The sequence below is a fragment of the Eptesicus fuscus genome, chromosome 10 (genome assembly GCF_027574615.1).
Source record: "Eptesicus fuscus isolate TK198812 chromosome 10, DD_ASM_mEF_20220401, whole genome shotgun sequence".
NCBI lineage: Eukaryota > Metazoa > Chordata > Mammalia > Chiroptera > Vespertilionidae > Eptesicus > Eptesicus fuscus.
The window spans coordinates 34,548,637-34,575,627 of NC_072482.1; the positions used below are offsets into that span (position 1 = coordinate 34,548,637).

General features: G+C 39.1%; 1 protein-coding gene across 1 annotated transcript; it reads left to right on the forward strand.

The window, feature by feature from the left end:
* The first annotated feature begins 504 nt into the window (after positions 1-504).
* On the forward strand, positions 505-25,303 carry DDX43 (DEAD-box helicase 43). The gene is made up of 17 exons (XM_008141300.3): positions 505-840; positions 3,972-4,027; positions 4,963-5,089; positions 5,926-6,060; positions 7,412-7,493; positions 12,523-12,679; positions 12,926-13,044; positions 13,507-13,617; positions 13,903-14,044; positions 14,711-14,811; positions 16,430-16,517; positions 18,022-18,149; positions 18,321-18,430; positions 19,089-19,227; positions 19,992-20,079; positions 20,927-21,082; positions 25,114-25,303. Exons 1-16 carry the CDS (start codon positions 591-593, stop codon positions 21,041-21,043), a joined length of 1,950 nt encoding a protein of 649 aa, XP_008139522.3. The 5' UTR covers positions 505-590; the 3' UTR covers positions 21,044-21,082; positions 25,114-25,303.
* The last annotated feature ends 1,688 nt before the right edge of the window (positions 25,304-26,991 follow it).

Here is a 26,991-nt window from a genome sequence, read left to right on the forward strand (position 1 = left end):
TAAAACTACACCAGGTAGTTCAGGTCAAGTGTTGAAGCCACATCTCTCAGGTCCGAGATTTTAAAGTTGTGGGTCATTAAATTTGTAGATTACCCCCAACATGCTGAAAACTAATATAGGCTTAATTGCATCAGAGCGCTGCTCACATCGCAATGGTAAATGCTGTTTCGTCAACCTTTTGTTTCAACTGGTTCATGCACGCCTAGGACCACGTTGTGAAAGTGACGCCGATTGAGAGCCCGGGTTAAAAACGTCTCGGGGTTCCGCGGGGAAAAGCGCAAAGCGGGCTTCAGGTGCGTCCCACGCCTCCAAGCGAACAGACGTCCGAGGCGCAGGGATTCGCACGGACGTTTCGCTCACACGATTAAAAGAGCAGATTGGTCCAGCCGTGAATGTCCCGCCCACAACCTCTCGTCCACCAATGGGTGTGGGGCCACGAGGACCGGCGCAAGGACGGGGCGAGCCTCGCGCGGGCTCCTGAAGTAGCGGCTGCGTGGGCGCCCCGGCAGGTCCGCCACACGACGGCACGGACGGGTGGTGCGGGCCGGCCGCGAGCGACGTCGGAGGCGCAGGGTTTCCTTCACGGCACCATGTCTAGGCAAGAAGCAGGCGCCAACGCCTTCTCCTGGGTCGTTGCTTCTCAGCGGAGCTCGGCTGTGCCCCAGACTCAGGAATGGAGGCCCACGGAGGAGCCGAATCGGAGAGGCAGAGGAGGCCGTAGGGGCGGCAGAGGCGGCGACTGGAGGGAGCCCTCCAGCCCTCAGCAGCCTGTGGCTGATGTCCCCCAGGAACCTCCGCTCTGCTTTGGATTGAAGAACGACTGCGTCGGCGTGGTGATCGGTGAGCAGAGGGATGGATGTGCGGGGGCAGGGCCGGGAGAGGAGAATGGTTGGGGCCAGGGGCGGGGCCTGGGCCAGGGGCGGAGCCTGGGCAAGGGCGGGGCCCAGGCAAGGGCGGAGCCTGATCAAGGGCGGGGCCCGGGCAAGGGCGGGGCCCGGGCAAGGGCGGGGCCTGATCAAGGGCGGAGCCTGAGCAAGGGCGGGGCCCGGGCAAGGGCGGGGCCCGGGCAAGGGCGGGGCCTGATCAAGGGCGGAGCCTGAGCAAGGGCGGGGCCTGATCAAGGGCGGAGCCTGAGCAAGGGCGGGGCCTGAGCAAGGGCGGGGCCCGGGCAAGGGCGGGGCCCGGGCAAGGGCGGGGCCTGGGCAAGAGCATCCCTGGTGATAATTCTATTATCACCTGGTACTAGAATGATAAATCATTTAGCACACCTTTTGATGGTTAAAATGACATTGTTTAGGGAGAGCAAACTTTTAGTTTTTTATTATTTTAAAATATATTTTATTTATTTAATATATTTTTATTGATTTCAGAGAGAAAGGGAGAGGGAGAGATAGAAACATCAACAATGAAAGAGAGTCATTGATCGGCTGCCTCCTGCATGTCCCCTACTGGGGATCGAGCCCGTCGTCGGGGTATGTGCCCTTGACCAGAATCGAACCTGGGACCCTTCAGTCTGAGGGCCTATGGGAGTGCAAACTTTTAGAAGACTTCGGAAATCTTTGGAATGGAAGATCAGGCCTTTGACAGCTTACCCCAAAATGAACAACACAGCAGTGCTGAAATCAATCTGAGCTGAAATCAGTCTGAGCACCAAATGGAGCCATTAACCACAAATAAGGAGGTGGAAGATGTAGGGCAGCTCAGATCATTAGCCGTATCTTGTACATAGTTTAACTTAAATATGATTTATCTGCTGAAAACGGCATCTTTTTTCTTAGTATACCTTGAGTCTTACAAATTCTTTTTTGAAAAGCATTTAGAAATTACTGGAATTTAGATCTCCATTTATTGCCATCAAGTCTGAAGATGAGGTCCAACCATTGACCAATAAGTATGGGAGCCAACATTTTGCTTTACCCCCTTTTGAACCTGTTTTGAAAAAAAAAGAACAGATTGTGTAGGCTGCTATTAAATAGAGCAATATAAGACTAGTGCTTGACCAGCCAGAGATTATTGACCTCTCAGGGTGACTCAGGCTCAAAGATCTGAAGAAGAATGCTCTACAAACGAAAGCCACTACTAGGTTTACAATAAGCATCACTTAAGCTCTCAGCACTTACTGAGCACCTGTGAAATGCAAACACTGTGCTCCAGAGCACCAACCTGATGTTGGTTCTGGATCCAGTTTTTTAAAAAAAATGAATCCAACTTTGGGGGGAGGGAGTTCAATCGGGGGAAATAGACATGTAATACTTTAAACAATAATAAATAAGTAAATACAACTTTAATTTCCACATGAAGCATAGGTCATCTTGTTCATGTTTCCTCTATTTTGTAAAAACTGCTGCTTGAAATTTTAACCCTGCTCTTCTTGGCTTCTGTAAAACACGCTTGCTCACTTGAATACTAGGGAGGGTGGGTTCAGCTGTCTGACCTCGCAAGCAGCTCCGCTGCCATCCCTGGTTACTCCCATACTCCACTTATCTGAAATGTCCTATACTGAAGTTACAAGCTCAGGTTACAAGCAAGGCCTGCAAAAGGTCCAGAAGTGTAATCCATATTTGGGAGACAAAGGGCTGGGAAGTGTATAAAAGGGAAAAGCTTCCTCCATGTGCTTGCTTAGACTCTGGAAACAATATTCCTCTAAACCCATTGGTGTAATAAAAGACTCCAAAATTTGGCTTACTGATTAATTAAGGCATCCTCTCTTTAGCTCACTGATTTACAATATAACACACATAACAGCTTTAAGTGTACGGGTCAAAATTGTTAACTATAAGAACAATTGATGTTGATTCTGGCTCCAATTTTTCAAAATAAATACAACTTTAATTTACACATAACAATTTTAAGTGTACAGTGTACAGTACAAAATTATAACTGTAAGAACAATTTTGTGTAGTAGACCTCTAGAATGTTCTCATTTTGCATGGCTGAACCTACCCATCAAATCTCTCTCCATTTTCCCTATCTCGCATCCCTGGCAACCACCATTTTACTTTGCTTACATTAGATCTTTCACAGAAGTAGAGTCATGCACTATTTGTTTTTTCATCATTGGTTTATTTCACTTAGCATAATGTCCTCAACGTCCATCCCTGTTGTCACAAATGCCAGGATTTCTTTTTTTTTCTCCCCTCAGGCTGAAAACTTCCATTGTGTGTCCATGCCATGTTTTCTTCATCCAGTCATCTGTTGACAGACATTGACATTGTTTCCACCTCTTAGCTATTGTGAATAATGCTGAAATGAGCATGGGATTGCAGATATCATTTTGAGATCCTGACATCAGTTCTTTTGCATAAATACCCAGAAGTAGGATTGCTGGATTATACTATAATTCAATTTTTTATTTTTTAGGAACCTCTGTACTGTTTTCTATTGTGGTTCCACCAATCACCAATTTACATTCACATCAACAGTGCACAAGGGTTCCCTTTTCACAGCATCCTCCAGAACACTTATCTCATCTTTTTTTTAATCTTATCTTTTTGATGATGGCCCTTGTAACACTTATGAGGTAATTTCTCATTGTGATTTTTAATTTGCATTTCCCTAATGATTTCAGCATCTTATCACATATGCCTGTTGGACATTGGTATGTCTTCTTTAGAGAAATGTCTATTAAAGCAAGACCTTTCACCATTTTTTAATTGGATTTTGTTGTTGTTGAGTTGTTGTGTGTAAGGGTTCTAATTTATCCACATCCTTGGATCTAAATAGCTTGCTGGGGCTGCTAATAAATCCTTAGTATCTACGTCTAAAGGAGCCTTCTTCCACTCACCAAAATTTGGAATAGAAAATGTTTGCTTTCCTTTTTCCAAACTGAAAATGATTATTGGACCCCAGGAGCCTTTGTTTGAATGATCTGGGAAAGAACTAGAGAAGGTTCTTTGAGGAAAATAGGTATATTCTTCTTACTGATTTCAACTTGGCTAAAAAAAATTTTTCCCTTTATTTTTTAAAAACAGGTCGTGGTGGGTCAAAAATAAAAGACATCCAAAGTACAACAAACACCAAAATACAGGTACGTGATCTGTGTTCCTAAATCCCGAAATGCATAGTTCATTCATAACTCTCATTTCTGCTCAGTTATTAACATACCGAGGTAACTGAGATAAGCTGCCAAAGCTCTTTATACTTCCATTCTTTTCAAGAACTCACCTAAGCTATGGGCCCTTCCAGGTCTCAGTTTTTTGACTCATGGGGTAAAAATCTTTTTAAAAAATAAAATCTTTTGTTAATTTTTAGACAGGGGGGCGGGGGTGACAGACAGAGAAAAACATCTATGTGAGTGGAACATTGATGTGAGTGAAACATCAGTTGGCTGCTTCCTGCACACCCTCTACCAGGGATGGAGCCTGAAACCTAGGCATGTGCCCTGAGGAATCAAACCCGCAAGGTTTTGGTGCATGGGATGATGCCCAGCTGAGCCATTCCAGCCAGGGTGGAGGTAAACATCTTTAGAGATAAGCTTCACTGAAAAATGAGGTCTCTGGGGACCAACTGTATGCCCTTCCTCTCCCCCATTCCTCAAACCTTCAGCTGTTCCTGTTTCCCAGTCTCAGTAAGCAGCCACATCACTCACCAAGTTCCCAAGCCAGGAACCTCAGATTACTAACTTCTCATTAATAATCTTCAACCAGCCCATCATTGTTAAGTCCTTTCTATTTCCTGTATTTCTCAAGGAAAATCCCATCATTTGGGGCATTCTTCCCTAACGGAAGCATCTTGCTTCTGGTCCTCCTCTAAACATTCTCCACTGTGGTCAGAGCAATCTTTCTAAAATGCAAATTATGTGTGTTCATGACCATTTCTGCATAAAAGCCTTTGATAATATATCTCAGACACTGATTGATAGCAGTATTATACTTACTTATACTTTTCTATTATTTGAGTGATTGTTGGAGGGGCAAGTGGCAAGGAGACTTCAATCATACCAATTTTTTCCCTTGAATCTAGGTAATAAAAGGGTGCCCTGAAGCAGAAATCAAAATTTTTGGTAGCAAGGCAATGCAGGCAAAAGCAAAAGCAGTGATAGATAATCTTGTTAAAAAACAACAAAATTACAATTCACAACCCAGAGTTGGTAAGTAATTTTTGCCCACTAAAGCCCTGTAAATTTTTTTTAAATTTCATTCAGCATTATAAGCCATGTTATAGCTGATGCTTTTCCTGATAATAAAGCTTTAGGTTGCCATCATTAAGTCTAGTCTGTTACAGAGTTTTTTTTCCTGTGGAATTCCAGGATACATTTTCCTCAAATGAAAACACATAACCTCCTTGGTTAAGCCTAGCAGTTTTACTTTTAGCTACAGATGATTGGAAAAAAACAAACTAGCCTTTTAAACATACTTCTATTAATGATAGAGCGTGATTAGTCCTAGCCTCCTGTCTCTATGGTCTCTTCCTTGGAACGTAACTGACTTTGAAAACTGCCTAATAAATTCAGTATTTTAAAAATCTCAGATCTTCTTGGGCTAGAGAAAAAGCAACATGGGCATGTGCTCTGACCAGGAATTGAAACAGCCACCTTTCAGTGCACGGGACACACTTAACCAACTGAGCCACACTGGCCAGGGCTAAGGCTCCATTTCTTCACCTGTTAACCTGGAGTATACTCAGCTCATAGGATTATAGTAAAAATTAAGTGATATGTGTGATTTATTAGTAGACACTAGGCTCTCAGGCTATTTAACTTCTCCAATAAGTTACATTTTTTTTCCATTTCATAAATCTGAAGTAGATAACTGATGACAAAAACCATGACCAGAATTGTCATGGTACTATAGCATCAAAATCCTAAATATTTATATTGCAAGCATTATTGTCAGGTTACTAAAACACAAAATAGTAAAATGGTTTTGAGGATTTTGTACTGGTAGGATTTGTTTTGAAACTAATTAGGTAAAAATATTTTAACAGATATTGTTACATTCCAACCTTCTTTTCGAAGAGATGTAAGGACAGATGACAATGTTATTACAGAAGATCAGCCACTACTTGATTGGGACCAAATTCGAGAAGATGCTTTGAAATGGGAGGAAAAAAAGTGGGCAGGTTGGTGCTGTATTCTTTTTTTAATGTGTTTTTATTGATGTCAGAGAGGAAGGGAGAAGGAGAGAGAGATAGAAACATCAATGATGAGAAAGTATCATCAATCAGCTGCCTCCTGCACACCCCCTACTGGAGATCAAGCCTACAACCCAGGCATTTGCCCTGACCAGGAATTGAACTGTGACCTCCTTGTTCATGGGTCGATGCTCAACCACTGAGCCAGGCAAGTGTTGTATTCTAACATTTACATGCGGTGTTGGTATTTCTCTTGAGGTTTTTATCCTCTTTAAAATGTGTTACTTTTAGTAATAAGATCATTATGAAAAATGATAGTCAAATTTTCAATGCTGCAATTATTTCCTAGGGCATGATACTTTCTATGTTGTCTATGTTGTGATTTATGCTATAAATAGGAGATTAAAATATTAAACTTACCGACTCTTTGTCTTATTTGAGGTAACTTACTGCAAAAGTTTAATAAGATAGAAAATCAAGCCCAAGGGGAAATGAAGGGAATAAACATGCTGACCATGGGTTGTTAACATTGTTGCTGTGATTGAGCAAAAGTTGATCTTGGAGTATCCTGACTGACAAGGACAAAATAAAAAGGAAAAAACATTTAACAGTCTTACAATTCTTGAGAGGATATGGGTTTTTTAAATTTGTTTAATTTTAAATGAAATTCTTACTTGGAATTATATATGGAAAAAAATGTCCCATCTCATAGTAACCAAATTTCAGAGTAAATTTGAGCACTAAATTTGTCTCTCAGAATGAGGCAGCTATACATTTATTTAAAATTAAAAAGCTAATGCACTATCATGTGACAAATCTTAACGATGATTAATTCCACAATGGCAGTCAGCTTTTCTGCACATTGTTTCCAGTGCCACCTCAACAATATATCAGTTGGGGAGAATTGGGATGAATGGCCAGAGAAAAGATTTTTAAGTTTGGAGGAGGTATGAAGGCACTTAAAAAAAAATGAGGTAGCTTCTGAGGGTAGAATAGGATAAATATATTTTATTTCTAAATAGTAGTAGGATAGACCTTCAAAGAAAAGATAAAATCAGTTTACTATATTTGAGAGAAGATTCATCAACCGTGATAGTGTCTTGCAAAGCATGGCTTCTTTTATACTTAATTTTATAATTAAATATATTTCTTGTGTGAAAAATGTAATTAAAAGACAAACCAAAATTCTGGCATAAGCCTGGCTGACAAAGTGTGGAACAGTTGTCTAAAACTGTATGGATGAACTTGATAGATATTTTGGTTGATTTCTGTTACTGATTGTCAATGAAATGTAAATTGTCATTATTTATCAAAATTTGAATTTTCATCTTTGTCCCAGATTTACCTCCAATTAAGAAAAACTTTTACAAGGAGTCAGAAACAACAAGGTCAATGTCACAAGGGCAAATAGACATTTGGAGGTGGGTTGCTTTATTACTTCTTCAAATGATTATTTGTATAGTTATGTTATTAAATTAACTCGGGCAAAAATTTGAAATGATTGCATTTGAAGTCTACACCTTTCATATTAAAATGAAAACTTGGTTGTAACCTATTGATATATTTTAGAGCATTGCTGTCTAATAAAACTTTCTGCAAAGATGGAAAATGAGCTATATTTGTGTCTGATAGAATAGTCACTATTTATATATAGCTATTGAACACTTAATATATGGCTACAGCCTGGCTGGCGTGGCTCAGTGGTTGAGCATCAACCTATGAACCAGGAGGTCATGGTTTGATTCCCAGTCAGGGCACATGCCCAGGTTTTGGGCTCCATCCCCAGTGTGAGGCATGCAGGAGGCAGCCAATCGATGATTCTCTCTCATCATTGATATTTCTTTCTCCCTCCATCTCTGAAATCAATAAAAAATATATTTAAAAAATATATATGGCTAGTATAATTGAGGAACTGAATTTTTAACTTATTTATTTATTGTTTTATTGTTTTATTTTTTATCTTTTTTTGTTAATCCTCACCCAAGGATATTTTTCCCATTGATTTTTAGAGAGAGTGGAAGGGAGGGAAGGAGGGGGAAAGAGAGACACATAGATTGGTTGCTTTCTGCACACCCAATCCTACCAGGGCTGAGGATCGAATCTGCAACTCAGGTTAATGACCTTGACTAGGAATCAAACCCACAAACCTTCAGTGCTAGGGTTCTAACCACTGAGAAACACCAGCCACAGCTTACTTGAAATTTTTTAATTTAAGAAGGCACATGTGGTTGATGCCTGCTGTATTTTTTTATTTTGTTTTTTTTATTTTCTACTTATTTTTATTTTATTTTATTTTTTTAATTACTTTATTGATTAGGGTATCGCATATTTCATCAACCCCACCCCCCCATTCCCATTCCAAACCCCCCCACACGCATGCCCCCCTCCCCCTGTTGTCCGTGATCACTGGTTAGGCTCATATGCAAGCACACAAGTCCTTTGGTTGATCTATCTCCCTTGTCCCCACCCTCCCCTACCTTCCCTCTGAGGTCTGACAGTCTGATCAATGCTGTTCTTGTTCTTCAGTCTATGTTGTTCATCATTTTCCCTAGATGAGTGAGCTCATGTGATACTAGGAATACACTTATAGGAACCGAAAATGAGACAAGCAATAATGGTTATGCTGAGAGGCAAATGTGTCAGTCTATAGTGAGTTTCTTTCTGGGCCAACAGTTCTTTTGAGTCCCGATTTCTATGTCCAACAGTTGTTTATGTGTACATAACAGCGATGATATTTCAGTTCTGGATGGTGGACAAATGGTGGTAATGTAGGTCTGACCCTCTCTGGTTTGGTCCTGGGAAATCTGCAGTGACGCACATCTGCTGACTGCTAGTATGGCAAGGCATCGTCAGCGTCTTCCATCTCTGGACTGTTTCTCTTCTGTCTTCATGGCTGGAGCGAATTTTTTTTTTAAATGTTTTATTTTTATTGATTTCAGAGAGGAAGGAGAAGGGAGAGAGAGATAGAAACATCAATGATGAGAGAGAATCATTGATCAGCTGCCTACTGCAGGCCCCCTATGGAGTTGAAGCCTGCAATCTGGGCATGTGCCCTGACCAGGAATCGAACCCGGAACCCTTCGGTCTGTACTTTGACACTCTATCCACTGAGCAACACCGGCTAGGTCATGCCTGCTGTGTTGAATAGCAGTTTTAGAGAATTATTTCTGCAACTGAAAATCATAAATTGATCTGATAGCTGAATATTAGAATAATTTTTTACTCTTCAATCCTTATTATCTGGAATTAAAGGTCCTAATGGCAACATTTTTTTTCTATTAAGCCTGTTACAAAAATAAGATAATATAGCAGAAACAATAGTTATTCTAGATGTTGGAGTGGGGTTCAGACCTTGGACAAGTAACTAATATTCATCTGCCAAATGGAAATAATTTTTGAGATTTATTTTGTTCTTTTTGTTTTTTTTAAATCTTTATTGTTCAGATTACAGATGTTCCTCTTTTTCCCCCCATAGCTCCCCTCCACCTGATTCCGCCCCCCCCCCCCCCTACCCCATGCCCTTACCCCCCTCCCCCACCACTGTCCTCATCCATAGGTGTAAGATTTTTGTCCGATCTCTTCTCGCACCCCTCACGCCCCCTTCCCCCTGAGAATTATCAGTCCACTCCCTTTCTATGCCTCTGATTCTATTATATTCAACAGTTTATTCTGTTCATCAGATTTTTTATTGACTTGATTTTTAGATTCACTTGTTGATAGATATGTATTTGTTGTCACTTTGTTGTTCATAATTTTTATCTTTACCTTTTTCTTCTTCTTCCTCTTCTTAAAGTATACCCTTCAGTATTTCATATAATCCTGGTTTGGTGGTGATGAACTCCTTTAGCTTTTTCTTATCTGTGAAGCTCTTTATCTGACCTTCAATTCTAAATGATAGCTTTGCTGGAGTAATACTTTGATATTACTTTGCTGGAGTAATTACTTTGATAGAGTAATCTTAGTTGTAGGTTCTTGCTATTCATCACTTTGAATATTTCTTGCCACTCCCTTCTGGCCTGCATAGTTTCTCTTGAGAAATCAGCTGACAGTCGTATGGGTACTCCCTTGTAGGTAACTGTTTTTCTCTTGCTGCTTTCAAGATTCTCTCTCTGTCTTTTGCTCTTGGCATTTTAATTATGATGTGTCTTGGTGTGGTCCTCTTTGGATTCCTTTTGTTTGGGGTTCTGTGCACTTCCTGGACTTATAAGTCTATTTCTTTCACCAGGTAGGGAAAGTTTTCTGTCATTATTTCTTCTAATAGGTTTTCAATATTTTTCTCTCTCTCTTCTTCTGGCACCCCCATAATTCGGATGTTGGTATGCTTGAAGTTGTCCCAGAGGCTCCTTACACTATCTTCATATTTTTGGGTTCTTTTTTCTTTTTGTTTTTCTGGTTGGGTGTTTTTTGCTTCCTCATATTTCAAATCTTTGGTTTGATTCTTGGGATCCTCTAGTCTGCTATTGGATTTCTGTATATTATTCTTTATTTCAGACAGTGTATGCTTAATTTCTGACTGGTCCTTTTCCATTTTTTTTGGCATTCTCATTAAGGTCCTTGAAGGTCTCACTAAGTTCCTTGGAGGTCTCACTAATTTTCTCAGCGGTTTCTAGAAGATTCTTGAGTAACCTTATAACTGTGGTTTTGAACTCTATATCCAGTAGTTTGTTTTCCTCCATTTCTTTAATTCGTGACATGTTTCTTTGTCTCCGCATTTTGGCTGCTTCCCTGTGTTGGTGGAGTGGCTTTGTGTGGTAGGTGACCTATATGGCACAGTGGCTCAGCCTCCCCAGTTACCTGAGGTGGACACTCTTGGTGCACTCCTTTGTGGGCTGGGTGCACAGTCTTGTTGTAGTTAAGCCTTGATTGTATTTGGTATCACTGGGTGGAATTGACCTCTAGGCCAATTGGCTGTGAGGACCCGCTGTGTCTATAATGGGAGAGCTGCTGTGCAGGAGACACCCTTATGGGGCAGGACTTGCTTCAGTGGGGCTTTGGTGCTCACTGAGTCTGCCTCTTGAGTATGTCATTTATGTATGTGAGGAGTTGAAATCTGGTGTCGTCTCACACTGACCACTAGGTACACTGGCTCCTGGATCTCCAAGGAGGTGCAAGTCAGCTACTCTCTGACCCAGCTGAAATTTGTTAGTTAAGCTGTGAAAGGGCAGGCCTTTCATATGCAAAAGCCGCTGCGCACAGCTTGGGTGGGTTTGTAAATTGGGTGGGGTGGGGTCTCAGGGAATCACTAGGGCATAGCAAACAGCGATGGCTGCCAGTCAGCCGTCTCTGTGTCTCCGCATTTCTGCGTCCCCACGTCCCACGCCCCAGCACAGTAAACAATGATTCCTGAGCGCATCTCTGCGAGAAAACCGCCCTCACTTTCCGACCTGATGCTGGACAGTCCAGTTTCTCCCCATAGGAGTCTGGGTCCCCAGAGTCTCGCCAGAAACTGGAGTTCAGAGCAGTTGGTAGCTTGTATCTCCCTTCCAATTGAAGAAAACAGCACACCCAGTCACCAGCCCGATTCACGAGCCTCCGTACCTCTGCTTTTCCGAGCTTCTGCACCTCCTACACAGTCTCAATGAGCTTTTTTCTTTCTTTCTAGTTGTAGAACTTCTACTCCACCAGCTTTCCTGTGGTTCTGGGTGATAGTCATTTTGTCTTTTAGTTGTAGTTTTGGTGTGGTTGTGAGAGGCAGCAAGTACAGGTGTTTACCTCATTCCACCATCTTGGTTTCTCTTCGCATTTTTGAGATTTAAATAAAGAAATAAAGCCCTGGCCAGTGTGGCTTAGTTGGTTGAGCGTCACCCTGTGCACCAGAAGGTCACCAGTTGCATTCTGGTCAGGGCACATACCAAGGTTGCAGCTTGGATCCCCAGTCAAGATGCGCAATGGAGGCAACCAATCAATGTTTCTCTCTCACATAGAAGTTTATCTTTCTCTCCCTCTCCCAGAAAAATGTTTTAAGAATTTTTTTAAAAAAGGAAATATGTATGGAACATTGTAGGCCCTCAAGTGTTTGACAATCTGATTTTGAACCATGAAGCATCATTTTCAGGCTCTATTCTTTTTTTAAAAAGAAAACTTGATTGTTGAAAGTTTTACATATGTCCCCTTTTTTCTCCCATTGACCCATTATAGCCCACTCCCTCCCCCTGCCCCAGGCTCAGGCTATATTCTTAACTTTTCCATGAAATTTCCATTAGGTCATTCACGTAGACAATGTAATTTTTTTCCTTCTTTCTTCAACTATTCTGATAAGAAAAAAGATGTGCTCACTTATATTTATTAGTTTTTACAATTTACTGTAACTGTACTAACAGCTTGGTTTTAATCAGTTGCAATTGAATTTCTAGATATGACCTGAACTAATACTGGAAAATTTTCTTGCCTGGGGAGTAAAGTGACCAAAACCAATAATATTTGTTCTGTGTTTGTTTTTTCCCCTTAAAGGAAGGAAAATTACAATATAGTGTGTGATGACTTGAAAGATGGTGAGAAACGTCCTATCCCCAATCCTACTTGTAAATTTGAGGATGCCTTTCAATGTTATCCTGAAGTTATGGAAAACATTAAAAAGGCAGGTTTTCAAAAACCAACACCAATTCAGGTATGCTGAATAATTCTTTAATTCTAACATTTCAATGGCCATTCCCCCCCAACCCCAAACAATATCTGTTAGAAGTTAAATCACCAGGGAGCAACTGTCTCTTATGAGCACTCCCCCAGCACTTCCTGCACTACCACTTCTAGCACTCAGAAAATATTTGTTGAATGAAGTTTGGGACTGGAATAGGAGGGACACTTGACACAAAGAAATACACTTTTTATTTTACTATTTATCATTCTATTTCAGTCGCAGGCATGGCCAATAGTTCTACAAGGAATAGATCTTATAGGAGTAGCCCAAACTGGAACAGGGAAGACACTGTCTTACTTAATGCCTGGATTTATTCACCTCGATTCTCAACCAGTGTAAGAATTTCTATAGCTGGGTTCTCTAGGGGTTTAATAGACATGGATACCAAAAATTCACTTAAAGTTTCTTTGACATATTGCATCAGTCAAGAGGTAATGCCTAGTCCCAGGGAAATACACTTTCACTGTGCTGGTGAAAGTATGAACTGACAAAACATTTTGGGGAAACAATAGATAGTACCTACCAAAAGTCTTAATGGTGAAACATGGGTAACAATTTATTTAAATTATCATGTTCAGTACAATTGTGTGAGAGAATGTTTGACATAGGAAAGCATTGGCCATATTCAATGAAAAGGCTTCTATTTGGGCCCTTGGGTTTTTTTGTTTTTCTGTATTTCTCCACCTTATGGTAAATGTATGTGACTTTGACACTCATTGCTACAAATTTTAAAAGCACTGAATGAATGTACATGTATCTGAGACAGGTACTTTAATAGTCTGTTTTTCTCTCCAAAGAGCTAGAGAGAAAAGGAATGGCCCCGGCATGTTAGTCCTTACACCCACTCGGGAATTAGCTCTTCAAGTGCAAGCTGAATGTTCTAAGTATTCATATAAAGGCCTTAAAAAGTAAGTCATTTCTTTGTCTGTACCTGCATCAGCATCTTAATCATTTGTAGTTTTATACATTTTCCCATTATTTTTCACACATTTCAAGAAACTGATTGGCTCAGCATGGGTCAGGTATTATCCCTGACTCAATATAGTTGTAACCAGGGCAGTGGAGTCAATAACAGTGATGCAAAGATGGCTCTTTATGACACACCACTGTGGGTTGATGGGTGTTGATAGTTCTCAGAAAGGGGCATGTAATTCCAAAGGCATCTGAACATGAACCTCTATTTTTTTTTTAAGTGTTTGTATATATGGTGGTGGAGATAGAAATGGACAAATACAAGACCTGACAAAAGGTGTAGATATCATCATTGCAACTCCTGGGAGATTGAATGACCTGCAAATGAATAACTTTGTCAACCTGAAAAGCATAACCTACTTGGTAATCATGGAGCAGGGGTCTGGGATACTGGAAGAGCTGAACTCTTATTAAAATACTATTTTCAAATGACTGTCCATTTTATAATGGTTTTATTTTATTTTTTAAATATATTTTTATTGATTTTAGAGAGGAAGAGAGAGATAGAAACATCAATGATGAGAGAGAATTACTGATCGGCTCTCCCGCACGCCCCCAACTGGGGATCGAGCCCGAAACCCAGGCATGTGCCCTTGACCAGAATCGAACCCAGGATCCTTCAATTCACAGGCCGACGCTCTATCCACTGATCCAAACCAGTTAGGGCTATAATAATTTTAAATCATAGGAACATTTCTCATTTCCTCTAATATGTTAAAGTAAGCGTTTTAAGATAATTTTATTTTAATGCTTTTTATAAATGTTGGAAAATGTAGATAAGTTCAAAAGAAAATAAAAATCCACATGGATATTTAGATACAATTTTTTCATTAAATAGATTTAGAAACTATTAGCCAACTTTAAAATAATTTATGTTGCAAACACAAACTGCTTATATTCTCCTGGAGAAATTAAAATAGTGGTTTAGGTAATAGGGGAAATGAGAAAAAATTACCTCAGTTTTCTATTCATAGAGAGCATACATATTAGCTACCTCTCATATCTAACCTAGCCACATTTTTAATGCAGGTATTAGACGAAGCTGACAAGATGCTGGATATGGGATTTGAACCACAGATAATGAAGATTTTATTGGATGTGCGCCCAGACAGGCAGACTATTATGACAAGGTAGGTATATGACTAATTGCTAGCCTACAACATATAAATCAGTGGAATAGATTGCGTTCTTTGGTTGATTTCCCCACAGGATTTTCAGAGCATTTCTTGAAAGTATTTTGAGATCCTTAGGTGAAAGGTTTGTCATCACTTAGTATAGCAACTCAGTGTATCAGTGTAACAAGGACTATTAGTTTTCCTAAATTACAGATAGAGATTTCTATAAAAACATAGAGGGGACTCCTAAAGGGGAGGCCATGTTTCATAGTGGGGTCTCACATTTGAATAAATGACCCCCTGTCCTTAGGGATAAACATTGGATTACTGAGTACTTTTTGCCCAAGGTAAAACTGAGGAAGCAACGATTGTTATTTAAATGCACAGTGATCTCACCCTGGCCAGTGTGGTTCAGTTGGTTGGGCGTCATTCTAGGCATCAAAAGGTTGCTGGTTTGATTCCCCATAGGCACATGCCCAGGTTTCGGGCTTGATCCCCAGCCGGGGCATGCAGGAGGCAACCAACTGACGTTTCTCTCTCTCTCCCTTCCTCTCTTGTTAAAAATCAATTTTTAAAATCTTAAAAAATGATAATAATAATGCAAAGGGATTTGTAAACCATTTTCTCCTTTGTGTTATTAGCATAAAAAAGTGGTATATACTTGATGAACTATACTAAATTTCTTCACTTTGTTTTCTTTTTAAAAATTTTTTAAAATTGATTTTAGAGATTTTCCTCCCATGGGACCGAACCCACAACCTGGGTATGTACCCTGACCAGGAATTAAACTGGTGACCTTTTGGTGCACAGGATGACGTTCAACCAACTAAGCCACACCAGCCCAGGCCCTCACTTTCTTTTCTTACTAATCTTCCCATCTAATTTCTCTGAAAGTATATAGTTACATATGGTTAGGAAACATTTGAATTTGTATATCCTCTCATAAGTACACTTAAAATGTTTTTTTTTTTGGCACAGCACTTAGTTTTGCCTGCTGACATTGTATGAAAAAATACAAGGTTTTTACTTTTTAAAAAATAAAGGCCAAGAGAAATCTAACACTTGAATTCATTTTACTTTGTCAAATATTAGAATTTAAGGTATAAATCTCCTTCACCATTGGTTTATAAACCTGTATATTAACCATATTTGAGCCCTAGCTCTTTTGGCTCAGTGGATAAAGCGTCGACCTGCAGAACAAAGGGTCCTGGGTTCGATTCCAGTCAAGGACACATACCTCAGTTGCAGACTCCTCCCTGGCCCGGGCCCTGGTCAGGGCTCATGCAGGAGGCAACCAATCGCTGTGTTTCTCTCACATCAATGTTTCTCTGTCTTTCCCTCTCTCTTCTACTCTCCATAAAAATCAATGGAAAAATATCCTTGGGTGAGGATTAGCAAAAACAAACAAACAAAACATATTTGAAGGTTTCTTCTAGTAGTTTCACTAAAGTTGAACAATTCTTTGTGAAGCATATATTTTCTATAAAATCTGTCTTATTGAAAAGTACTAAATTTGTCTTTCATGAGCAATTTGATTCGTAGCATTCTTAGGAAACTTAGTAATGTTTGATTTAGAATAAATTTTTAATGTTTGTGTATCGTTTTTTTTCCCTTTTTTAAATTTTATTTCCAGTGCAACATGGCCATATGCAGTCCGTCGGCTTTCACAATCTTATTTGAAAGAGCCAATGATTGTATATGTTGGTACTTTGGACCTAGTTGTAAGTTTGTTTTTTATTACTATTTTAATAAATATTTCGACCTGGCTCGTGTGACATAATGGTTGAGTATCTACCCAGGAATCAAGAGGTCACCGGTTCGATTCCCAGTCAGGGCACATGCCCAGGTTGCAGCCTCGATCCCCAGTTGGGGGTGTGCAGGAGGCAGTTGTTTGCTGGTGTTTCTCTATCATTGATGTTTCTGTCTCTTTCTACCTCTCCCTTTCTCTCTAAAAAACAATAAAAACTATAAAAAATATTTTTTCCAATGCAAATGGAGAACTTTATTTGATTGCTTAAAATGTTATCACATTTATTTTTTTATTACATTTTTGAGGGTGACATTGGTTAATAAGATCATATGTTTCAAGTGTACATTTCCATGATACATGATCTGTATATTGCATTGTGTGTCTACCACCCAAAGTAAAACCATCTTCCAAAATATACTTTGTGTTTTGGCAAGTCTCCTCTGCCCACTCCCTAATCTTAGAGCAAATACTAGATACATATGATTTTATTTATAAATACTTCAGTATATATGTCTAAAAGACTAATTTAGCATACTACAGTATACCTAAAATTTTAATAATCCTTTAATACCATAGGATATCCAGTCAGTGTTTCTATTTTCCTGGTGTCTCATTTTTATTAACCCTGTTAGAATCAGGTTCTGAACAAGGTCTGTATCTTTGTATATACTTAAGCCTGGTGTTCTCTTTTTGTGAAGTTAAGATAGATCAGTGATTTCAGATGATGTTAGTAATTATACAATTTATAACTAAAGATCTCCATTATATCTCTCTTCCATTATAACGTTCTCTTGCCTTTCACTTAATAATTATAATTGGCCTTTCAGTTAATCATTAATGAAAATTGCCCCTTTTTACTCAGTCACTGGTAATAATAATGGCTCTTTGCCTAGGCTCACTTTATTAGATTTCATGAAAGGCAGAATAAATAGTTGGTTCTTTCCTTTTATTAAATACCATTAAAATCTATTTTATCTCTGGGTCAAAATGGTACCAATGGTATTTTGAAATTTTGCATTAAATTGTCAAAATATTCATAGAATGGAAACTCTTGTGTATAAGCTAATAATCTTCCTTTGTTGTAAGGGCTATACTCAAAAGGGCTATATTCATGTTAGTTTTTGTAATATTAGCCTCACCCCATGGGTATTTCTTTTCCTACAATGGTAACCAAATAGTTTCAACACACTGCCAAGCATTCAAGAGTATCCAATGCACATGAAAACTGTATAATTTTGTTAACCAGTATCACCCCAATACATTCGATAAAAAGGGGAATAAAATATTTTTTTAAAAGAGTTTCCAACCTCTCTACAAATCCTTGAATAGAAATAATTTTGCAAGGACCTGCTCTTTTTCCTGTTGGCAGTTTATTAAAGCATTAACCAATGATGTGAAATAAGATCTATTGTGAGCCAAGGAGGTATGGGATTTGCCTGTCAATGTTGATGCACTATGATCTTTGAATCTTTCAGGCTGTAAGTACTGTGACACAAAATATAATTGTCACCACAGAAGAAGAGAAACGATCTCATGTCCAAACCTTCTTAGAGAGCATGTCTCCCAAAGACAAAGTCATAGTGTTTGTCGGCAGAAAAGCTGTGTAGGTATTTTTTTTCTTTTACATCCTTAGTCATCATGGATTTATTTAGCATTATTTCTATTTGTATCCTATTTTCAAATGAGAATGGATATGCTACTAGAAGTAAAATAGTGAATTGATGGTGGTATTAGAATAAGCACTTAAGGTCACTGACTTGATCTTTTGCTTCAGTGCTGATCACTTATCAAGTGACCTGATTCTCCGACATATATCAGTAGAGTCTCTGCATGGCAACAGAGAACAGAGCGATCGAGAGAAAGCATTAGAAAACTTTAAAACAGGTACATTTATTTAATTACTATTTGTTGCATTTTAAATGAGTACAATGCATGTGGTTGGCTGCGTGACAGCTCCTCTTCATAAAAACCATTTCTAAGATCTGTCCTCAGCTTACAGACGTCAAAACTATACTTGTTAGAGCTCTAAATACTAATCAGACTAAGACTGACCAAATTTAGAGAGCTAATGCTTAAAACTGGATGTCAAGGCAACAATTTGCATTGGGGGATATTTCTATTAATTTACCTGAGACGCATGTATCTTTGTGACATGGCTCAGATGACTCAGGGAGCATTTCCTGAACCATTGTATCTACTGTGTTGTAACTTGCCAGCAGTTAACAAGAAAGACTAAATAAATATTCCTTTCCCATTTTCACTACCTTAAATGTTTGGGTTTTTTTCCCCTTTTTTAAAACTTTATTGTTTAAAGTATTACATATGTCTCCTTTTTTCCCCATTGACTTCTCTCCAGCTGTTCCCACCCCCCAGCACATGCCCTCAGCCTCCTACTGTCTGTGTCCATGGGTTATGCTTCAGTGTTTTAATATTAAAGATGATACTTCGCCCGATTAGATATTAGGGGAAAATATGTTTTCTGATGTGTCTTGGATTGGTTTATGCAAAAATGTATCTATATTCTTTTGGCTTTACTTTTTAGGTAAAGTGAGAATACTGATTGCTACTGACTTAGCATCTCGAGGTCTTGATGTCCATGATGTCACACATGTCTATAATTATGATTTTCCCCGGAACATTGAGGAATATGTGCACAGAGTAGGGCGCACCGGAAGAGCAGGGTAAGTAATCATAGTCTACCCACGAGAAGCCAACTTTGGATCCTCATTACTTCCCTCACAGACATTTACTAATAATATATTTTAATTGATTTTAGAGAGGGAGAAGGAGAGAGAAATAGAAACATCAATGATGAGAGAGAATCATTGATTGGCTGCTTCCTGCACACTCCGTATTGGGGATCAAGCCTGCAACCTGGGTTTATGTCCTAACCAGGAATTGAACCATGACCTCCTGGTTCATAGGTTGATGCTCAACCACTGAGCCACGCCGGCCGGGCATCCCCTCACAAACATTTTTTCCTAGAAACCTCTTTTGTTTTCTTGCCTATAAATGGTTTTGTTCTCTTGCCTATAAATTGAGTCACCCTATAACCTGTTTTGCTACTTTATTTCTATTGAACTGGCCTGTTCTGGTTCAATAGACCCCTCTATGGTTAGCTGCATGTAACTTTCCAATTCCACCCTTTGCTTTATATCTATAGTGTCAAATATCCAGTGGTTACTCTTGTCCAAGTTGGCGTAAGTAAGAGGACCTCTTCTCCCCAGAGCACCATTATCACAGAACCTTTGTAATGTGCTGTTTAAACAACTGCAGACTGTTTAGATTCCATATTGCTGTTTAAATGATGGTAAATTCTGATGTATAATACATATTTGGGCTTGTGAAAGAGTTGAGGTTTTATTGCAGCTGTTTTTATTTTGCTAAACAAATAACGAAGATAAATTATAAATCAAAATTACATGAGTTTTTCTCCCCCTTAAAGGAGGACTGGAGTGTCAATTACCCTTATCACTAGAAATGATTGGAGGGTTGCCAATGAATTAATTAACATTCTGGAAAGAGCAAATCAGGTGAGAATATAAAACTGATTAGAACACTACCTCATATCACATATGTTCAAATAATTTCATTTGTTTTCTTTACTTGAGCATACTACTTACCAGAAAAGACAGATATTAAACAAGTAATTAAACATATTATGAGCCCTGGCCAGGTAGCTCATATGGTTAGAGCTTTGTCCCAATATGTCAAGGTTGTGGGTTCAATCCCAGGTCAGGGCACATACAAGAAGCAACCAACGAATGCACCAATAAGTGGAACAACAAATCAATCTCTCTCTCTCTCTCTCTCTCTCTCTCTCTCTCTCTCTCTCTCTCCTCTCTCTCTTCCTCTCTCCCTCTCTCTCTCTCTCTCTCCGTTTTTCTCTCAAATAAATAAAAATGTTATGAGAACTGTAGCTTAGCAAAGATGAGGAGCTATGAAATTATATAATTATGGCCACTAATATAATGGAGTTGAGCATCATTGAAAGCCCTGCTGAGGAAGAAACCAGTGGGTTAGGAGAGTTGTAGAAGAATGGAGTAAGCATTCCAGCAGGGGAACATACTCAGGCCTAGAGATGAGAAAGAACATAAAGAAAGTGGCACCAGGTAAGGCAAGTTAAAGGACTTGGGAAACAACTGGAGGGCTATACAAACGGGGGAGTGTGTAATGGTGGGTGTTTTTAAGATCAGCCTCATTTTATAGCTTGAAGATAAATTCAGAGTTTAATATGTAGAGACACATTTGAAAGATGTCATGTAAACAGTTCTGGACATGCTCTGATTGAAATGGTTTGGAGGCATTTTAGTATATTATGGAAAAGCTGTTACACTAAAAGAATATTCTCAATTCTAAAATCACATTTAATGGTTTCAGAGTATCCCAGAGGAGCTTGTATCGATGGCTGAGAGGTATAAGGCAAATAAACTGAAAAAAGAAGTGGAAAAAAAATTGGGAAGACCCCAAGGAAAACCCAAGAAGTTTCATTATTAATGTCTATGTTGAAAAGTGGTTTCAGCCTTCTTATAGGAGGTAAAATTTGAATGACACATGGTCTTTCAAATTCCTGTTTTCCTTAACTAGGCTTTGTTAGTATGTTTACTGCAATCAGCAGTATTTAAGAGTTATTTTTATTTTATTTTTATTTTTTAAATAAATCTTTATTGTTCAGATTATTACAGTTGTTCCTTTTTTCCCCCCCATAGCTCCCTTCCACCCAGTTCCCACCCCACCCTCTGCCCTTACCCCCCCCCTGCACTGTCCTTGTCCATAGGTGTACGATTTTTGTCCAGTCTCTTCCTGCACCCCCCACACTCCTTTCCCCCCAAGAATTGTCAGTCCACTCCCTTTCTATGCCCCTGATTCTATTATATTCACCAGTTTATTCTGGTCATCAGATTTTTTATTCACTTGATTTTTAGATTCACTTGTTGATAGATATGTATTTGTTGTTCATAATTTGTATCTTTACCTTTTTTTCTTCTTCCTCTTCTTAAAGAATACCTTTCAGCATTTCATATAATACTGGTTTGGTGGTGATGAACTCCTTTAGCTTTTTCTTCTCTGTGAAGCTCTTTATCTGACCTTCAATTCTAAATGATAGCTTTGCTGGGTAGAGTAATCTTGGTTGTAGGTTCTTGCTATTCATCACTTTGAATATTTCTTGCCACTCCCTTCTGGCCTGCATAGTTTCTGTTGAGAAATCAGCTGACAATCGTATGGGTGCTCCCTTGTAGGTAACTAACTGTTTTTCTCTTGCTGCTTTTAATATTCTCTCTCTGTCTTTTGCTCTTGGCATTTTAATTATGATGTGTCTTGGTGTGGTCCTCTTTGGATTCCTTTTGTTTGGGGTTCTGTACGCTTCCTAAACTTGTAAGTCTATTTCTTTCACCAGGTGCGGGAAGTTTTCTGTCATTATTTCTTCAAATAGGTTTTCAGTATCTTGCTCTCTTCTTCTGGCACCCCCATAATTTGGATGTTGGTATGCTTGAAGTTGTCCCAGAGGCTTCTTATACTATCTTCTTATTTTTGGCTTCTTTTTTCTTTTTGCTTTTCTGGTTGGGTGTTTTTTGCTTCTTTGTATTTCAAATCTTTGACTTGATTCTTGGGATCCTCTAGTCTGCTGTTGGATCACTGTATATTATTTTTATTTCAGTCAGTGTATGCTTAATTTCTAGTTGATCCTTTTTCATATCCTTAAAGGTCTTGCTAAATTTAGCCTTTTCTAGAAAATTCTTGAAAAACCTTATAACCGTGGTTTTGAACTCTATATCCAGTCATTTGCTTTCCTCCATTTCTTTCATTTGTGACCTGTTTCTTTGTCTCCACATTTTGGCTGCTTCCCTGAGTTGATAGAGTGGCTTTGTGTGCTAGGTGTCCTGTAGGGCCCAGTGGCTCAGCCTCCCCAGTTACCTGAGGTGGACACTCTTGGTGCACCCCTTTGTGGGCTGTGTGCACAGTCTTTTCATAGTTAAGCCTTGATTGTTGTTGGTATCACTGGGAGGAATTGACCTCCAGTCCAATTGTCTGTGAGGATCAGCTGTGTCTATGAAGGGAGAATTTCTGTGCTGAAGACACCCTTATGAGGCAAGACTTGCTTCAGTGGGGTTTGATGCTCACTGAGTCTGTCCCTTGAGTGTGTCCCTTATGGATCTGAGGAGTTGTAATCTGGATGGTCCTACTCTGACCCCTGGGTATACTGGCTCTTGGATATCCAAGAAGGTACTGATTTAGCCTCTACCTGAGGCCACCCAGCAGGAGCTGAGGAGAGATCTGCAGATTCCTCTTCTTTGTTTGGGTTTTGGAGGTGCCCAGATGAGGCCCAGCTGTGAAGCAATGCAAGCTGCTGCAGGGCCTTGGGCCTTCTTTTGGATGTTCTGGGTCTCTCTGACTCAGCTGCAGTTTGTTAAGTAAGTTTAGATTTCAAAGGACCAGGCCATTGATATGCAAAAGCCTCTGCGCACAGCTTGGATGGGGCAGAGTCTCGGTGGAGCAAACAGCAATGGCTTCCCCTCAGCCCTGCCCTAAGAGGCCCCCAGGTCTCAGTGTCCCTCGGTAATTGCTGCAAGCACCTCTGAGAGAAAGCCACTTTGAGTTCTGCCCGCTGCCTGACAGTCCAGTTTCTCCCCATATGGGACTGGGTTCCCAGAGTCTCGCCCAGAACTGGAGTTCAGAGCAGTCAGGAGTTTTTGTCTCCCTCCCACTTGAAAAAGACAGCCGTGTAATCAGTTGCCAGCTCTCTTTGCGCGCACGCGCGCGCGCTTCCATACCTCTGCCTTTACTTCCGCAGCTCCTCTGAGTCTCAGTGTGCTTTTCTCTTTCCTTCTAGTTGTAGAATTTCCACTCAGCCAGCCTTCTTGTGGTTCAGGATGATGTCCGTTTTTTCTTTTAATTGTAGTTTTGAAGTTGTTGTGCGACGCAGCAGTTCAGGTGTTTACCTATGCCGCCATCTTCTATTTAAGAGTTATTAACATAATAAATTATTAGCTGTTTCTCTTTACCTGTTACCTAAATTCTAGATAATATATCTTATTTAGAGTTAGAACTATTAATTGTTTAAATTGTACAGAAAGATCAAGAGTGTAATGGAGTTGGTGTAGGTATACATTATCACACCCTCTTCTGAGCAATTTGGTAATGTCTCAATTAAAATACATATACCTTTTGATTCAGCATTTCTTCTTCTAAGAATCCTATATAATAAAAGACCAGTGACCATAACGGCGTAATGACCAGAATGACTGCTCAACCAGTCGCTATGAGGTGCACTGACCACCTCTCTGTCCCTCCCCGCTGGCCCACAGGCTCCAATTACAGCATGGCGAACGGGGAACCACGGGGAACCAGGTGGGTGGCGGCGGGGTGGGACTGGAGACTGGAGAGCGGGTGGAAGATGGCTCTAATTGCAGGCTAGGCCTAGGGACCCTACCCGCACATGATTTCGTGTGCTGGGCCTCTAGTGTATTCTATAAATATGTTGTTATATACAAGTAAAGATTTACTACAGCAATATTATAGTAGGAAGAGACTATAAATGTCCAGTAGGGCACCAAGTGAATAAACTATGAAGGAAATACTTTTGCAAATCGTATTTCTGGTAAGGGACTATTATCTACAATATAGAGAACTAAAACTGAACAAAACAGACAACCTGATTAAAAAATGGGCAGAGGACTTGAACAGACATTTCTCCAAAGAAGATAAACAGTTGTGAGGATACATAACAGCTTATTCTTGTATTATTTATTAATTATTGTATTATTTTCCATACCAACAACTGTAAATCTACTTTTGCCCCACCCTGTACAAATGGCAAACAAACATGAAAGATGCTCAGTCTCACTAGTCACTAGGAAAATGCAAATCAAAACCATAATGAGGTCACCTCACACCCATTAGGATGGCTAATACCAAATAAACAGAAAGTGTTGGCCAGGATATGGAGAAACCAGAACCCTTGTGCACTGTTGGTGGGAATGTAAAATGGGGCATCCACTATCCAAACTAGCAGTTCCTCAAAAAATTAAAAATAGAATCCAGCAAATCTACTTCTGAGTATATATCCAAAAGAAATGAAAGCAAGGTTCCTAAGAGGTATTTCTACACCTATGTTCATAACAGCTTTCTTCATAATGGCCAAAAGGTGGAGGAAACCAGGTGTTAATGCATTGATAAACTAAGTGGTGTGTAAGGAAATTCTGACACATTCTATAAAATGGATGAACCTTTTGTGAAAGGATATCATGCTCAATGAAATAAGGAAAACTTACCTGAGGTAGCTAAAATGGTCAATAAATAGAGAAAAACTAGCATGGTGATTGCCAGGAACTAGTGGGAGAGGGGAAACAGGGAAATGTTTAATGGGGATATAGTTTGAGTTTTGCAAAAAGAAAAGATCCTAGAGATTGGTTGTAGAACAATGAATATACTTAATGCTTTAATACTACTGAACTGTATACTTAAAAATCACTAGCATGGTAAGTTTTATTATGTATTTCATCACAATTAAAACTTTTAAAAGATTTGGGAACAGCAGTTTACATTTCTTTCTGCTTATTTTTCAGAACTCAAGATTTTTTACAGATATACTACTTAAGCTGTATGGAAATACAGAAACATGCTGGTGGTGTTTGAAAGACTTGACTGATTATTAAAATAATAGTGCTTTAAAATGTAGAATTCAATATTTTATAGTTTAACAAAATTAAAAGTATTTCAACTTGAGTTAAAAATATTTTTAATGGATATTAAGGAATGTAGCATTAAAATTTTTTTCACTTTTTAAAAATAAAAGTAAATTTTGTCTTCTATAATGTTCCTGTATTAAGGTCAATCTTTAAAGGGTTTAAAGCTTGTTTGGATATTGTCATGGCAGTGAAAAAGATACTAACAAAATAAAAAAAATTTTCTATGATAAAAAACATGCTGATCTCTGCAGAGCCCTTTAATTTTCTGTTTACAAAATAGTATTTTGTTTGGAGGTTCTTTTAAGTGATTATACTTCACCTACTTTGAAATGAAACAGTAAAAGGATTTCATGGCAATGAAATATGTAACAGCTGTTCCTTACATTTTAGCCTATAGCCCCATGCGAAAATAAATCCTAGGAAAATTTCATTTCCATGAAATTTCCTTGACCAATCATACTCCCCACCTTTCCCTTATAGTTTTGTGTATAGCTTCCTGTATTCTATATATGATAGTTACTTGTATTAACATTTAGTATTTATGTAGGTATTTATATTTGTGTATAATTAGGCCTTCACCATCTCATCTTACATTATTCATGCAGTAATTGTTTCCTGGTATTAAGAAGATTCATAAGAAAACAAAGGAAATGAAGGTAAAAGTATAAATTAATGAATTAGAAAATACAGAGTTCAGCCCAGCTAGTGTGGCTCAATGGTTGAGCATTGACCTATGAACCAGGAGTTCACAATTCAATTCTCAGTAAGGGCACATGCTCGGGTTGCAGACTCGATCCCCAGTGTGGGGCATGCAGGAGGCAGCCAATCAGTGATTCTCATCATTGATGTTTCTCTCTCTCTCTCTCTCTCTCTCTCTCTCTCTCTCTCTCTCTCTCTCTCTCTCTCTCTCTCCCCCCCCCTTCCTCTCTGAAATCAATAAAAATATATTATTTTTTAAAAAGAAAATAACAGTTCATTGAAAGCCAACACCTGATTCTTTAGTAAGAACCATCAAATAGGTAAGTTTCTGTTAAGTCTGAGTGGGGAGGGAAGAACAGCTCTTACCTTAGGGATATAGAGGCAAAAATTTTTAAGAACAGTGTATAACATGTCAACAAATATGAATTCATAAACTTGACTATATTTTCCTGAGTTACCAAAATTAACTCAGGTAGTTAAGCTCAATAGACAAAACAGAAGAAACATGAAAGATAATAAGAGGCCTTCAACAAGAGGGTAAATCCTACAAACCAGAACATTAAAAAAATTTTCAAAGCTCATTCTATAAAGCCAGCATAACTGGTATCAAAACTGAAAAATAGCACGAAATCAAGCCATTCTCCCTTCTGTACATAAATCTAGAAAATAACAGCAATCTGAACAGCAATTGGAATAAAATGCAAACACTATGAAGGAAGAGGCAGTTCTATCTATACAGATATGAAGCCCAGGAAACAAATCAACACACTATCACCACTATCACTACACAAGCACTCAGCCTGTTGCCCTATCCTCCCCATAGAATTTGATTAATAGTCAATGGTTATGTTACTTTGACATCATCAATACTTATGGCTGAACAATATTCTCAAACTGATTTCTTTTGCACACATTCTTTTTTTTTTTTTCCTAAAGTATCTTAGATTTTTCTTTTTGGCCTAGTTCTCTATCATTCATCATTTCCAAAACTCTTCCAAATGTCCAACTTTTCTCTTAGATATGTTCAAACCTAGTAGGTTGTTAAACAAGATACAT

Excerpts from the sequence above, each read along its gene's own strand:
- DDX43 (XM_008141300.3), top strand. The coding sequence starts at position 591 with ATGTCTAGGCAAGAAGCAGGCGCCAACGCCTTCTCCTGGGTCGTTGCT. Across the intron at positions 12,680-12,925 it reads AAAAACCAACACCAATTCAG|TCGCAGGCATGGCCAATAGT; the intron begins GTATGCTGAATA and ends ATTCTATTTCAG. Across the intron at positions 13,045-13,506 it reads CACCTCGATTCTCAACCAGT|AGCTAGAGAGAAAAGGAATG; the intron begins GTAAGAATTTCT and ends TTCTCTCCAAAG.